The 16080-nt window shown below is 40.6% G+C and overlaps 3 protein-coding genes across 3 annotated transcripts in view; 1 reads left to right on the top strand and 2 right to left on the bottom strand.

The window, feature by feature from the left end:
* Nucleotides 1–120: 120 nt before the first annotated feature.
* Nucleotides 121–2723, bottom strand: psmb3 (proteasome 20S subunit beta 3). Its single transcript, XM_084569454.1, has 6 exons — nucleotides 2593–2723; nucleotides 1617–1801; nucleotides 1283–1390; nucleotides 990–1167; nucleotides 424–518; nucleotides 121–299 (listed from the first exon to the last, which is right to left on the bottom strand). The coding sequence occupies exons 1-6, from the start codon at nucleotides 2593–2595 to the stop codon at nucleotides 251–253; spliced, it is 618 nt and encodes a 205-aa protein (XP_084425580.1). The 5' UTR covers nucleotides 2596–2723; the 3' UTR covers nucleotides 121–250.
* Nucleotides 2724–2937: 214 nt separating this feature from the next.
* Nucleotides 2938–16080, top strand: part of scrn2 (secernin 2) — a 32479-nt gene continuing 19336 nt past the window's right edge. The window contains exon 1 of the mRNA XM_084569442.1: nucleotides 2938–3838. Within this exon, the coding sequence (XP_084425568.1) occupies nucleotides 3753–3838 (86 nt within the window). The 5' untranslated portion in view covers nucleotides 2938–3752. The remainder of the gene's footprint in view (nucleotides 3839–16080) is intronic.
* Nucleotides 7465–15581, bottom strand: sp6 (Sp6 transcription factor). Its single transcript, XM_084572890.1, has 2 exons — nucleotides 15098–15581; nucleotides 7465–10920 (listed from the first exon to the last, which is right to left on the bottom strand). The coding sequence occupies exon 2, from the start codon at nucleotides 10804–10806 to the stop codon at nucleotides 9883–9885; it is 924 nt and encodes a 307-aa protein (XP_084429016.1). The 5' UTR covers nucleotides 10807–10920; nucleotides 15098–15581; the 3' UTR covers nucleotides 7465–9882.

The following is a 16080-nucleotide window of genomic DNA, read 5'->3' as shown; positions in this document are numbered from 1 at the left end:
TTGTCACAAGATGGTCAATGATATTTACTTCTCCTGTCAGTGGTTTTAATGTTGTGGCTGAACGGAGTATATATGAGAGAGGGCTATTAAATGTAATTAATTTTTCCAACAATAACACGAGTCACATTAAATGTTTAAACCCTATGTTCATTTATTGAACTATATCCATAAGAAAAGACAGAGTACAGGCATCGTTTATTATTTTATACAAAACATGTGTGATAGTGAAGTGTGTGGAGAAACTGAAGCTCTAGTCCATTCTGGCCTTCAGGGTTCGTGTGGTGATCTTGTCTTTCTCGCTGTCAGAGAAAAGAGAAAGGGCTGTCAATCACTGCAGACATGCTATTCAGACAACTTACAAACTAAAAACGCTTTCAGTGTCGACACGGCTGGTAGCCTCCCAGCCCGACCTTCCGTACTTACATGACATGTACGACGACTCCCATACCAGAGACCGCATCTCTGTCAACTGCATTCAGCATCGCCTGGGAGATGGTCTCAAACAGGTCCTCTGGTTCCTGCATGACCAATAACATTACTCAATTTAACAGTCAAACTTTTAACACATTTCTAAATAAAGAACATCTGAAACCAGAGAGAACGATCTTATGTACATCTCTAACAACAAAAGGAAGCTTGTGGACAAGCGGTTCGAGAAGTGGACTTGGAACCATAAGGTTACTGGTTTGAATCCCCCTTTATATCCCTTGAGGAAGGGAAGTAGAGGGACAGTTAAGCAAGGCATCTAACCACCTAAATTGCAGTATGGGTGCTTTCCCACTCCTCCAAGTTTGCTTGATGAAACAAGGGACATCCTTTATTTATTTTTAAAAAAATGCTAAGACACACACAGGGATTTTTGGTTAACTTTGACGATCATGCAAACATGTAATGAAGGAATCCTTCTTAACCCACAAATAACCTCGAACTAGCTGTCACTTTAGCCTTCAGTAACCAGACTTGATGTGAACAGTGAACTCAGTACTGACCATGTCCGGCTCCCACAAAGATTCACACATGCCGTACATCTGCTCCGAGCAGGTGCCGCTCACAACGAAGTCCTCTGTCTCCATGGGGCAGCCGATCAGATCCAAGGAGCAGATGAAAGGTTCAAAGGTTTTGGGATCAAGTCCAGCGATCACCGGCTCAATGTAGTATGGACCGAACCTAATGAGAAAATCACACACATTAAGCACGTATACGTTACATTTAACAGTTTGACATTAGTCACGTTCTCAATAAGATTATTGGAAAATATGCAGGTACATCAAGTTGCACTAACCTCCTCTCGTACAGCAGGTTGGACACCATGCTCATGAAGGTTTTAGGTTTGATCTGGCGACCTTCCTTCAGCTCATACAGATTCAGTCTGAATTTAAGCCTCTGGGATCTAAGTACAAGACACAGAAAACCGCTTACTGTTAGTGCTATCAAAGAAACTATTAATTCATCAGTGCTCCTTAACACCCTATAACATTGGCTGTAACTTCTCACTTCAGTCCCTCTCTAAATGGGCACTTGTTCGCAACCACGAAAAACGTTAAGCTGTGAAATGTCAAAAAATTACTGTTTCAGTGCCACTTTGAGAGAAGGATACTGAGGTTAGACACACTCACACTGTCTGAACATCAGACGCCAGACCAGCCAGTCCGATGAACAGCCTGTCTCCCATGGGGAAGATCTTCTGGAAATCTGTGGTGACCATCTGAGCCTGAATGCCGAACCGCCGGTCTGCTGCGATTGCCACACAATTCTTCCCCCGCATGGCCATGACGGCCCCTCCATTATAGGACATAATAGACTGGATGGAAAAAAAAAAAAAAAGAGATGAGAGGTAAGTCCACCATTTAATACATCAATGAATGAGTTAAACTACAGAAGAATTACAATGGAAAAAAATGTATGCAACACTTAAGTGACAGTGTGAATTTAAGCAAAAACAAGCTGTTAAAATGTTAATCTGCAATGACAAGCAATTTTAGTTGAACCCCTATCATGAAATTGTAAAGAAGAATAACAATACTATTATAAATGTAAAAGCAAACCATCAATGTACTTACATGGAGCATCAATTAAAAACCTTATTGTTAGATCATATTTTAGATGCTAGCTGACTCTAACTTTAGAAAATCCAACTCTTTTTGAGTAATACTGCATTTAATCTACAACTAACTAAACTGATGGTGTCTGTTCGACTTCAGCTCATGTAAACACAGCAGATTAAGAAAAGTTTCCCTCAGTTATAAAAATAAAACATCCTGAAAGCGAATTCACAAAATACAACGTTAGCTCCAATGCGCTAACCTTTTAGCTTTCCGGTTTTTACCGGCTATCGTATTTTATTCTTCTTTTATCGTTGGCCGAATCATTTCTTAGAACAAATCATAAACGTTTAATCACAATAACATGCAAATCCTAGCGTTAATATTCGTTAAAATTAAATATAACATGAAGGCTAGCTAAATTTAGTGAGCATGCTAGCTTCCAGCATTAGCTTAGGCGAGATCTTGTAACAGTCAGCATTATTAACTAGTTTTAATGCATTTTATCCAATAAACAATACGCATGGGATCTGATATAAGGTTTTCTTACCATGTTGAAGGTGTCGTGTGATCCTAACCGCTAAAACTTCTAAACCCTGGATGTATGACTGTTAGCTTTCCACAGTGACTACACGATTTAGAAACACAAGAGATCACAGTAGCGTGATATTTTCACGTCACCATCTGCGCAACCGTGATTGGCTGGGTAAGCGTAAGGTGCTGCTGTCATTGGTTGATGAGAGACGCGGCGGACGGTGCGTGCATAGTTTGGTGGAGGAGTGTTAAAGCGAAATTAAAAACGGGGCAACCTTATTCCTTCAAAAATTCAGCGTCACTGTGATGTTTGTGACTTCGGTTGCCCTCACCGGCTGATGTCTATGGGTGAGGTATGCGACCAACGCGTGTTGTTGTTTTTCATTATTGTTATTATTTTTATTTTTGTACAACTAAAGAAAAAACGTTTGAAATAAGACTTGAAAATTGAGTTAGACCAAGAGCTACAAACTCATAAGAGCTCGTAATTTAGCATCAACACAAATAGCTAGCCAACATCAGAAGCCACCTGTTGTTTTTTTCATCAAACCGAAAAAATAAACCATCATACAACCTGATTAAACTTGAAATAAACAGAATATAATAATAGTATCTGTACAAAGAGCCGCTGATAATGAATTTTATGTAACCTGGAAGTGTTGTGAGGTAAAGGTGCATTTTACTGAAAACACCCCCAGTGGAAAAACGTTTGTTTGAAGACAACAACAACAAAAAAAATGATGCAGCTGCAGAAATTGAGGTTTTATACCAGTCTATACTCACAGTCATACAGTCAATAATAATACAGTATACTACAAAAACATCTGAGATAAAATCACAACTTATTATGTAAAAACAAAATATATCGTACAAAGTTATGACCACTTTATAAAGGGACGCATCTGCTTTTAATGAAAGTTGGTTGTACAGATTAGCCTTAATTTAACATGTGTGAATTATCAATTATATTGTGGAATCTGCTTTTCAAAATAAAAAGTCCTGGGATGGGGCTGTGGGTTTCCAGCCATCCTTTTGAAGCAACACATTGAATAGACCGATAAAGGGGTGCATGGACCAGTCTTTGCAAGTGTTTTCAGTCCGTTTATCAACTCCAGGGTGACTGTCCTGTGTCTTCATCTCTTCATGAAGTTGTCCAGGGAGGCTGCCGTCCTCTGAATGGAGTGGATGTTCCTCTTCACTCTGTCCTCTAAAGAAGAGCTAGCAGCACTCTCCAGCTTCATGTTACTGCAAGGAGGAAAAAGGTCAGTGTCAGTGAATCTGAAAATTAAGCATTTAAAGACACCATTATTAGGTATACATGTGACCACGAATGTCACATCCTCTGATCGAACTTACTGGATAAAGCCAGCATGGCGGTCATGCTTGACATTTTGTTCCCTCTGCTTCTCCTGCTCGTCTTGCCTCTTGTATCTCTTCACATTATTCTCCCTGTCCTCCTCCCTCTGCTTGGCCTGGTCCATCATCTCACGTCTCTTTCGCTCAAGTTCGTCTGCAGATAGCTTCCTACATCAGGCAGAACAATACAGAAAAATCAGTGAAGCTGATAACATGTGGTTGGAGATAAAGCAAAGCAATGGCTTATCACTCAAAAAGCATGTTATAATTATCTCAACTCATAGTGTAAATTATGAACAGATGTTTTTACAAGGTGGTCACTGTTGGAACATGTTGTGGCCTTTCCAGTCTACTTCAGATGTACTTTCTGGAGATCTGTGAACTCTTACTTCGTCACGGGGTTCCTCTGTCGGTGGTAACGGTCTCTCTTTGGACTTGTAGGTCTGGGTTCCACCTTCTTGTCTCCTCTGTACGAGGACGAAGAGTAGGAGCGAATGTCTCTGTGGTTTTTGTGAGGTGATTGGGATCGGCTCCTCTCACGGCGCCCTGAGTGATTGGGAGGCTCTGAGGAATGCTGATGTCTGCCAGCAGGGAGCTGAAAGAATAGATTTTAAATTTAGGACTCATGGGTTCGCGCTGATGAAACAGACATGTATTTGCAAAACTAAGAAGTCTTTTCTATTATAGAAGTAAAAATACGGTTTGACAAAACTTCAGATAAAACCTAAATGTCCATTTTCCTGCTTCTAACATCAACTTTGAGGACAAAATGTTCACTTGCTGCCTAATATATCCCACCTGTTGACAGGAGCCATGATAACCGTATAATCAGTGTTACTCACTTCACTTGTCAGTGGCCATGTTGTTATGGCTGATGGCTGGTGTGTGTGATCAAAATATCTGTGGTATAATGAAATACTGCTGCTCACTGACCTGTAGGCCGTAGCCTGAAATATGATGAGAACGCGACTTGGTGTCCGTTAAGGCTTCATCTCGTGAATGTGACCTGAAAACAGAGCAACTAGGTTACTGAATATTCTCAGTGTATAACAGACAAAAATAGAAAACATGAGATATCAGTGTGTACAATGCGATCTGTACACAAATTCCATATTGAAAGTATTAGTACACACCTGTGTTTTTTCTCATCTTCATCTGAACTTGAACTTGAACTTCTCTTCTTATGCTTCTTGTCCTTTCTCCTCTCTTTATCTCCTTTCTTCTCCTTCTTTTCCTTCTTCCTCTTCTTTTTCTTGTCCTTCTTGTCCAGATTTTGGCGAAGCTGTGGCAAAAATCTTTTGTTAATATTAATGTTTCCATAAACAGTGCTTGAAACGTTAAGCACCGAATAACAGCAGTTGCTAGTAATTCATAACATGATGTACTGCTGACATTTTGGCTGATGTGTTGGGATCAATACAACATGTCAAGGTTATCACATGTAAACATAATTTTACCATTTCTTTGATTTTCTTCATCTTCACTGGATTTGTCAAGACTTCTCTTTTCTTCTCTTCTTCACGCTTCCTGCAGAAAACAAATGAAACACGAATGAGATCATTTGCAACTTTTAACGTATTATTAGAACAAATTAGAGAGAGGCTGACTTACTAACCTGATTTGGAACAAGGGATCCTCCCTGATCTTGGCAGCCAGGTCGAGGCTGGAGGCAGCAGTGGTGCTGCTGAAGATGGACCCGGGGAGGAGGCCAGTCTCGGCCGACGGCCCGCTCTCTGGCTCCTCGAATTGGTCGGTGATCTGCTTGTCAATGGGGCGCCCCAGCAGATACTCATCTCTGGACACCTGACCGGCAGGGCCCTGGTACATCCAGTCCAGGCGATCGTCCTTTTTTCTGTCACCAGATAAAATACACATCTGATATGGCAAAACAGCTCTGTCCTCACCCTCATAATAATTAATGTCATGAGCATTAACTCACTTGATGGCACCCGTTTCCTCTGCGAATTTTGTCATTTCTTCTCGGGCTCGTTCATCCTTCAGCTCTTTCTGGAGCTCCTCGATCTTCTTGCGTTCAGCCTCATACTTCTGCTCAGCTTTCCAGACTCGCTCGATGTTTTTCATAGTCTGGGGGTGCCAGCTCTTTTTCAGGTTCTGGTAAAAGACAAGTTAAAACAGTCAGAAGCTGTAACAGTGAGATCAGATGATAATAAATAGGAGATAAAAAATATTCAAGCCTCTATTAGGGCCACATTTTGTCATAATGTCTACTCTGATAATCGAATTATTAAAGAGACTATTAATGATATTGTAAAACACTTATCAAAGATATCTAAACTATCACACCTATCTATAATCATCTGGTAGTTTTGCTAAAACAAGCTAGCACCTGACAACAATCATAGCTGTATAAATGCGAGAATAACGAGACCCAAGTTAAAGGGAGTATTGATGAACTAGGTTATAGCATTCAACAAATCCCAAGTGCTTTTGATTTGTATAGAAAAGCCGTAAATAAGGCGACAAGTAATGAAAGCTCTTTAAAGTCCAATTTTCGCAATGGAGTCCGGCATTAGCGTTATCTCGCCTCAGCGATAGCGCCTATCGAGAAAGGTTTAGTTTATACTCACCAGATCGCCGCCTCCCATCTTGAAACGATCGTTTGTTAAACCCAACAATAAAAGAAAAAAAAAATTAACGATAAAAGGTGGAACGACGAAAGTTTAACGCTAGCTAGAAAATGGAGCCACTGAGGGCAGTGAGTGGTGAGAGTGATGCGTTTTGTGTATTTCCTGTTTTGTATAGTTTAACTTCCGGTTTCATCTCGTGGTGCATTCACAGATAAATGGTAAATTCCGACATTACGGATCGGTTACAGAGGTGCCGTCAATCGGTTTTAGTCGACAACAATTACACTTTTATTGGCAAATAATAAGTTGTGTGAATTGCATTTAATGTAACACATTATTCCAGGTAATACTGACGTTGCCGCGCTGCTTTCTGTCCGTTGACTCCTTAGTAATATTATTTCTGACAGCTCCTAATTTCAGCATCTTGTCCCTGAACACAACGTCTCCTACAGTTTAAGCAGAGACGTTATAAGAGATTTTGGTTGACCTTTTATCTTGTAATCCCTTAAAAATAGCCCCCAGAGAAGACGACTTAATTGCTATTAGCATTAATGAAAAGAAATGCAATGAATAAAATTAGAATAAATTGAGTGTTAATGATGATTAATAATAATTATAATTTTGTTATTCTGTGATTCCCAACCACTGCAACTATCGCAGCATAATAATGGAAAATAGAGTAATAATAACACAGTAACATCCACAGTATATCATTCTGAATCTAAATCATTTATAGGTTCTGCAAACATCCGTTAAATTATTTTGAGAGTGCTGATTAAACTACACAAAATGTTATCAAACACGTAAATAAAAGTCAGACATGGACACAGCATATATGTATTTTTATTTAATAAAGGACAATGAAAGATTAAATACAAGTTATTACACCATGATATTTAACTTATTACAAGTTTTTTTTATACGTATTTTATTACACTCTCCACAACTAAGGCATTTACTAAAGCAACCAGTTAAAAATTGTCCATAAGATCAATAATAATAATAATAATAGTCAATGTACAATCATTGACTATTGTTTAAGCACTTATCATCCATTATTTATTTTCTAATCATAAATACAGCCATTGTGAGCCTCCAATAATGTATCTCCCTAATATGTAGAAATCTGCCTAATGTGTGATTGTTTATATAAACCCTAATGGAACCTGTAAAGCTGCTCGCATTGCTCACTACAGAACTATAGATCATACAATATTGATTATGTAAGTTAACTAACCAAAACAAGTAGCCCTAACAATGTATGCTGCTTGTGTTGTTCTATTGCTTTTCATTTAATTTATCTAACTGCTCACAGAGTCTTTCTCTGCATGATAATTCTCCAGTAAAGGAGTTATGAAGTCAGTGAACATGAACAAACTGCAGCCTTGAATGCACCAACAGCTGGCAAACAGCTGGCACACTAGTGGTTTTAGGGTTGATAATATCTGGGAGAACTGTGAGAAAGCCACTTATTGAGGTAAAACCTGTATAGTAACGCCAGTAACACAATCTTCTGCTCCCAAGATTTTCTGTAGCGTGTTCTTGTGAAATCATCTGACCAAGTACAGTCCAAATACCCAAGTGTGTTCTTACCCCATCTCTTTTATCGAGGATGTATAACTTGTGTGGACTTGGTGTATCCAGATTTCCCAGAATGCATTTCGTGGGCAAGTATACTGTCATTCCCATGACTATACTTTGTCCTGCCAAACTTGTCAAATCAGAACCAACAAGTACACAAGTCTGAAGTTTCCATAGTTGTGATTGATAAACACCACCTGTTCCACCACCTTGTTAATTTGCTCTAGTCAGCATTAGAGGAGTATTAATTCATTTTGGACTCATGAGGGCAGTAGAAGAAAGAGTAAATATGGTACTTACATATTTATTTAACTGTATTCTTTCCTTTATGGTAAGTGTGTTAACAAAAGGCGGTCTCATTACACAGATATGGTGTTTTGGTGAGGGGCAGGAGTGGGTTTATTAGGAGGTTAGCTCGATATGGCTAACCTGGAAGACAGTCCAACCTTCCCCCGCCCACAAAATTATTGTTGGGGACAGCTGGTCTTCAGTCTCTCCTTTGGGAACTGATTATTCTCCAGCAAAAATCTGCCAGGCCAATCAAATAATCGTGTGGGCGGGCTTTATTTGGCGATGGACTGAAGAGAAAAAGCGGCATAGTCGTACACATCATCTGAACACTGTTGAGTTCAATTTGTTCTAAATGGTTCTGATTGATTGTAGGACTATCCAGGTGATGCAGAGATATTTAGTATATCTCATATTCTGATAAAAAAAAATACATGTGGCTACACCAGGCTAGGATTCGGCTGGAGATATGTTAATGAGAGTGCAGACGCTGAAACAAAGAGTTAAGTTCAGGACAGGAAAACCAAAACAATGAGCTGAAAGATGCTAAAACACAGCTAAGTAGAACTGCAGGACTGGGTGATAAATCTCCTGTGGACTCATCACCACAAGTGACATCTTTCACATTACACACAGGATTTGATATATTGTTATTACCAAAAAAAATATTTTAAGTGCACTATTTTCCGTCCATGTCCAAGTTCTTCTGCTCATCCTCCGCCCTTGGCTTGTCCGATCACTCCTTATCGTCTCAGTCTTCAGTTTAGTTTGGAGTTCCCATCACTGTAGTGGCTCATTGCTTTTTTGTGTCACATATTGAACACCTGTTCACATTCTCATATTGTGTAATTGTTGTTATTAATATGTGTTATTAAGGGCCACCAACCTACAGTGGTGATTATATTATATTATATTATATTATATTATATTATATTCACATAGCTTAGTGGCATGTACTATACCAGGCTATGTAGACTACACACATACAGTGACAGCCTTAAACATAAACACAATGTCTCCTTGTAATTGGTAAATTAAACTTTTTTCCTCCAGTAACACATTTGATAGTTTTCACTGTAAACAAGTTAACAAGCCACCCTCTGATGAACTCATTCCAGTCTCTTGATCTCCTGGCAGCTGTAGCTTTAGCAGCAATAGAAGTCCAGCAACAAGCAGCAGCAGCTCCAGCTCTGTTGCCTCCTTCGCCACCTTTCATGTTTAGTCATTAAAGACGAGTCTTATGCACAGAATCAGTCGAACTCCTGTTTTCCTGCGTGCTATAACATCACAATTATCAGTGAGTAAACTCAGTTGATAAATTCTCTGGATCACAGGTGTGTATATTTTCGTTTTGTTTCATCCAGCTTTCTTCAGTAAAAGTGTGCCCGAACCTTTTTCTACTTTCTATTCTATTGTAAAACTACACCTCTATGAGAGAGAGGGGAGAGATGATGAATCTGTAATTGCAAAATATCTTTTATCTTTGGTTAATGTTAGCCGGACTGCCCTGTCACGCTGGAGATTGACGGGTCTGTCTCACATTTCAGCTTCAGCGGAGGCTCTGTGCTGTCAGATGCAGACACATTTGAGGAAGACTGAGGAGGTGTAGGTGCATCAAAGCCCTTATCCGTCCTCCCGTCTCCGTTTACCCGCTCCTCCTGTCCCGGCGGGGACTCGTGTGTGCGCATGTGTTTGGCCAGGTGGTCATTGCGCATGAACACTCTGGGGCATAACGCACAGCTAAACTTCTTGGCGCCAGTGTGAGTCTGTAGATGGCGCTGCAGTTCATCAGAGCGCGTGAACCTCTTGCCGCAGAAGAGCCAGTTGCAGACAAACGGCCTGTCCCCGCTGTGCCATCGTAGATGAGCCTTCAGGTGGGAGGTCTTGGCGTATGCTTTGCCACAGCCAGGGATGTGGCAGTTGTGCATGTGCTTCCTCCTGCTGTCATCGGTACTCTGGCCCATCTGCTCAGCATGGACGCAGTTGGGGCAGCGGCATGCGGCTTGGCCGGCGCCTCTGGAGGAGGAGCGGCGCTGGGGTTTGGGGCGAGCAGACACGGAGGTCTCCTGAGGTTCTTCCAAGGAGAAGGTTTCTTGCTGCAGCATTTCAGGGCCCAGTGGCTCCATCTTAAAGCCATCCTGGGGGAAGAGGTGGGATGAGTGTGACGCTGGAGCGTGCTGAGCTGGGGGCAGGGTACACAGCTGAGGGTCAGAGCCATAGGGCCCTAAGGATGACTGCAACCCCATGGAGCTCCCTGGACTCACTGAAGGCAAACCAACACTTTGCCCCGTCTGCAGGTCTATCCAGCTCCCTGGTTGCACATCCCGGTGAAGGTCCCACCAGGATGGGATGTTCATGTCCTCTGAGCTGCCACTAGGTTGTGCTGTCCTTAGCCAGGGCTCGTAAGGGTGGGCCATGTGAGCAGGTAGTGCAGGTGCAAGACTGTAGATGATGTCAGCCGCTCTGAATGTTGTTCAGTGTCTTTTAGGTGACGCTGAGGAGATTAGCACATGGTGGGATGGATTAAAAACCTGCAGAAAGAAAGCAAAGACAAACTGTTATCTCTTCAGATGAGATTTCCAGATGTTAAGACCGTGTTGTAAATTGATGACAGATTATATCTCAGTCCTCTTCCCCTGTTCAGAGAGGGATTTTCCAGTTTGACATAGCTGGCTTCTTTTACTCCTCTTTCAAACCATCTTTCTTCTCTAGCTAAAATGTTGTTGTCCAAAGACCTAGATGACCGAGAACCTTCACTGCGCTCTTTGAAATTAATCATCTTCTGCTCATCTAATGTTTCTGAACGTAAGAGGTCTAAATCCTCCTGTTTGCAACATTTAAATATCCAACCCCAAGCACACCTCCTCCATCACCATGGATACTGGCGTTCTCACGCTGCGTGGCCGTGGAGACAGAAGAGAGGGGGAGACAGACGTGTCCAGACAGAAGCCTGCCACATGCATCCGCTGCCAGGTACTTCCCATGGAGGACAGTCAAAGACAAGCGCAAAGAAAACAACATCATCTGCCCTGCACCCAGGCAGAGGCTGCAGCGAGGGGGGAGATAATGCTGGTGAGATGGGGGAGGGACGAGAGCGAAGGGGAGTGTTGACAGGAGAGCAGTTTGGTAAAGGAAGAAGTTCCAGGGAGGTATGGCTGCGGGCCAAAGTCTATTTGTACGTCTCTGAGGTTTGTGTAGATGAAACCTGGCAGACAGGAGAACCAGTTTTTATGAATCACACATGATTTACAACAACAGCCCTCCAGGCAAGTCACAAAAGGAGGCCCGTAAACTGCCCTGCCCCTTACACACTGCAGGCAGAAAGCCCCAACAGTTGCAGACTGATGGCATTCAGCTCAATGAGAATGGGAGTAACAACAATAACATGAGAACAATTCTATATGTATATAATTATGGGCGCACGCTTAGAAGCATCCTGTCCCCAGCACACTTTAGGAATGCACGCTTGTGCACACCTCAACAGCATCAGTCAGCCATCCCATGCAGGAGGAGGGGCTCTATTTCCAGGTGACAGAAAGCTTGTTAAAGTCTGTGGAAATTTATGACAAGAAGCTACCAGCATTCAAGACATACGCTTGGCTCCAAACAGGTCCTAGCCCCAAACAATCTTGTTGACTTCCACTCATCCCCACCCCAGCCTCAAACATCTACAATTATCTTTACAGCAGGAAACAATAAAGTAGTCTGGAGCTTTAGAGGCTCGGCCTTGAGATCTCTTGGCGTGATATCATATCTGACAAGTGCGTAAGGTTGTCCAGAAACAAGAGGTCAAGCTTCAGTGGAAGACCTGCATCCGTTATATAGATCCGTTGCAGGCAGGAGAGCGTGGACAAGGTTCATCTCACAGGTGGTGTCAGGCAGACTGACAGTGAAGGATCCCCTCAGCAGAGGGGCTTTATTGGTTCTATTGACTCAATTGGTTTAGTAAATACAGCCAAACCACACCAAGTATTCAAAGGTTCTGTCAAAGCACTCAGAGTTGCTTTCTAGTCCTAATGAAATCATAAAGCAATTAGTCTGGAATTCCCTAATGAAAGGTCGGATGTTAAAGGTCAAGCTGATTTATTTCACGTCGGCCTGGAGCCAGAACTACTGCTCTGTAATTTTTTGAGAATGCATGGCGGGATCCCCCCTTGCCGACTGCCTTGCTGACATGACCGTAAACAAATGGAGACAGCGGCGTCCTCCTCCATTCGCCGAAGTGCTGGGAACACCGCAAGCTCCTAAGGAAACAGCTGGCATGGAGGGGGGAGACAACCTGGGAGGAGGAGGATGGTATAGAGCAATGACAGAGCTGTGGTCATAAAACCTGTCCGACCAAGACCCAACATGGCCTCCAGTTTACAAGTCTGCCAAAGAGAAGAGGCCCGACGAGGGAGCGCCCGTTTAGAAAGAACTCCATTTACAGTTTTATTAGTATTCGTCTATCTACTGCCGATTTAAAAAATAAAAATAATTGTGTAACCTATTTTTTTAACACTTTCAAACTTTCAGAAACCAATAATTACGCTCAACCTCTTAGTCAAGATGGGATTCAGTGACTTACAGATGAAATATAACTTTGACTATGACTCACTTTGAACAGAAACTTTGTGCTGAGTGTGTAAAGTCTAGTTTAGGTCAAAAGGCATTTGCAAGTTGTTTGTTTTAACCTGCTTGAAATACATCAAGGGTGGAGTGGAGCACGCCAGTGTGGCAGGGGTCGCGTCAGCTGTCATCAAGAGCTTCAAATGTGTTTCTGAACTTTGAGCATTAGCTACGTGCAGGAGAAAATGATTGGCATTTGTAAAAAAAAAAAAAACAAAGGCCGATGACTATTGCCTTTTGCACACCTGAGAGAAGCATTAAGTCTCACACAGAGCTGAGATGTAGCGCTAATCTCTGCTAATCTGTTCCTCTAACTGTATGATTAAGTGCAGAGATAGTTTAGATATGGATGACAGCTAACATCCCGAATGATTTAAGAGCGTCTGTGCGACATTGAGTCACACTCTCTAACACGCATTCCGTACATTTTACGCAACAGACGCCGAGACAGACTCTTTAAAGAGAAATGTTTTATGTCTTCTGAATGGAAACATAAATTTTAAATCTATTTCTCAGCCAACTTACCGGCTTTTCAGGGTTGTCATTATTGTCTACTGTATTGGTTTTGTTCCTCTTTATAGCAACAGTCGTGCTTGATTGTTCTGCAGAAACATTTTTTTGTTAATGTTGTTATTGTTTTATGTTAAAATGCGCAAAGAAATTAAGGACATTGTCATTCACACAGGCTGTATTTCAGATTTCATTTCTCCAGATTTTAAATAATGCAGTCCCTGTTTTACGGCTGTTTGTTCGCCGAAATTTAATTCTCAAAAAAAGAATATATGTTGCGTATATGCTGATTCTTCAGTTTTAGGCAACTTTCATATAGCTCTTTTTACTTTTGCATACAAAAGATAGCAGTTTGAAAATACATAAAAATATGCAACAGTACATAAATAAATTAACTCAGTAATAGAATTAGCTCCACATCAGTTCAGGTTTCTTTTACATATTATATAAATAACATATTATATTACGTGTGTTAGTTGATGTTATTTAATTAATACTTTATACTGTAAACATTTGTATACTTCCTTTTTTTGCACACCTGTGCACTCTAAAGTTCATTTTCTAAAACTATATATATATATATATATATATATTCTCTGTATATTTTGGACATCTTATAATGTTTCTTATTTACTATTTTATTAATGTGTTTTAGGATACTATATTGATTGCGCCAAACACCAAGACAAATTCCTTGTCTTGCATATGTGGCAATAAATCTGATTCTGATTCTGAATTTTAAGGGTACATAAAGTAAAGAAATATATTTTAAATAACATTTTTAAATAAAACCATTCTTATATGAAGATAATGAATAAAAACTAACCAATAGGTACAGATTGATGTGAAAGCAGGTACATTCATTGGATATTAATAGCTATGTTTTGCCGAATCTTGATTTAAAATCACCTTTCTCTCACTGATTTACTGCCGTACCTTCTAGAAAATGTTGAATTTTTCTCCAGTGGCTAGACTGCATGTGTTGGAGGACATGAAACATTATACTTTAAATAAAAGTAATAAGTAATATATACAATATATATAGTGGGAGAAAAAGAGGAGCAATATTGACCAGAATTAATGTTCAGACTTGATTCATTGAAAAATGACCACGATTTTGAGAAGAAAATATTTATAACTGTTTTTATTTTAGTACTAACTACACTATGATCCACCTGCAGATCAACTTGCTTAATATTTTGCTGCAGTAAACCTTTATTCTGATAGTTTCATACCTGGAAACCAGGACGTTATAGTTTTTTATTCCATTCATGTTCATGTTTTTTAAACACATCAGCGTTTTAAACCATTTTCAAAATTTGAGGTTAAACAGAATTGTAAATCTCTCTTTAAATGAAATAAGTATTTTTATATTGTTACATTATGTAGATTTTACGTGAACGTGAAATAACTTTTTTTTAAATATATACATATATTAAACTTCCCAATAGCAGACTTGAGGTCTACAAACCCCAACTGCAGTTTAATTAACGATTAATTATGTAATTTCTGGTAACAGAGATAATATGGGGAGACATGGTAACGCTTACAGGAGGTCGCAGTTGCAGCAAATTAAAATTCCCGAGTTACCTGTTTGAGTTTGGAGCTGCCGCTTATCTAATTTTCTTTCTGGAATAGACGCAGCTCTGTCGCTTCTGCTTCTTCTTTGAAAAGTGAGCACGTTAAAAATAATATCCTCATCGTATTTCAGTGGATTTTCTCCATCGCAGTTGCTCCAGGTGTGGCGGTATATCAGCGTCTTGGCGCACAGGTACGCAGCATTGTCAGTAGTGACAGTCTTCAGGATAGGCTGTGCGTCTTGAGCTCCTCCAGGCTCCGCCCTCCGCTGCACCGTCTCTCCACCTTTTGAAGATGCGCCCTCCTTGGCTGGAGGTGAGGAAATGACTTGCTTTGGGAAAACAGGGGATCAAGTGGGACTGTTTGTTGGAAACAGTGGAGTAAATTTTAAGCAGAAAGCTGTATGCAGTGCCGCTTCACAGTATTTGCGCCCCTCAGACTTTTCTACATTTTTGCATAAAAATCACTCAGAACATCAACAGATTTTTACACAAGTACTCAAAGTAGGCAAAGAGAACCTGAATCAAAGAAATGAAACTGAAATATTATACTTGTACTTATTTATTCAAAGGAATTTGAGTATAACAGCAACTAAATGTTTCCGGTAACTGCTGATCAGTCCTCTACAGCGGCTGGGAGGCTGCATAAAAATGACTCAAAACATAAGCAGATGTTCGCACAAGTGCTGAAAGTAGATAAAGAGAACCCAATCAAACAAATGCAACAGAAATATTCTGCTTGTTTATTTATTTATTCAAGAAAATAAAGCATCTGTTCATACCTTTGAGGTGCTAAAGGTAAGTGAACCCTTATTTTCAGTATTTGGTATATGACCTCCTTGTGCAGCAATAACAGCAACTAAATGTTTCCGATAACTGCTGATCTGTCGTCTACAGCGGCTAGGAGGAGTTTAACCCATTCCTCAGTACAGAACCACTTCAGTTCTGAGATGTTGATGGGTTTCCTCACATGAACTGCTTGCTTCAAGTCCTTCT

Source organism: Chelon labrosus (assembly GCF_963514085.1).
Source record: "Chelon labrosus genome assembly, chromosome: 2".
Taxonomy (NCBI): Eukaryota; Metazoa; Chordata; class Actinopteri; order Mugiliformes; family Mugilidae; genus Chelon; species Chelon labrosus.
This window is presented reverse-complemented; position numbering and strand designations above follow the sequence as displayed.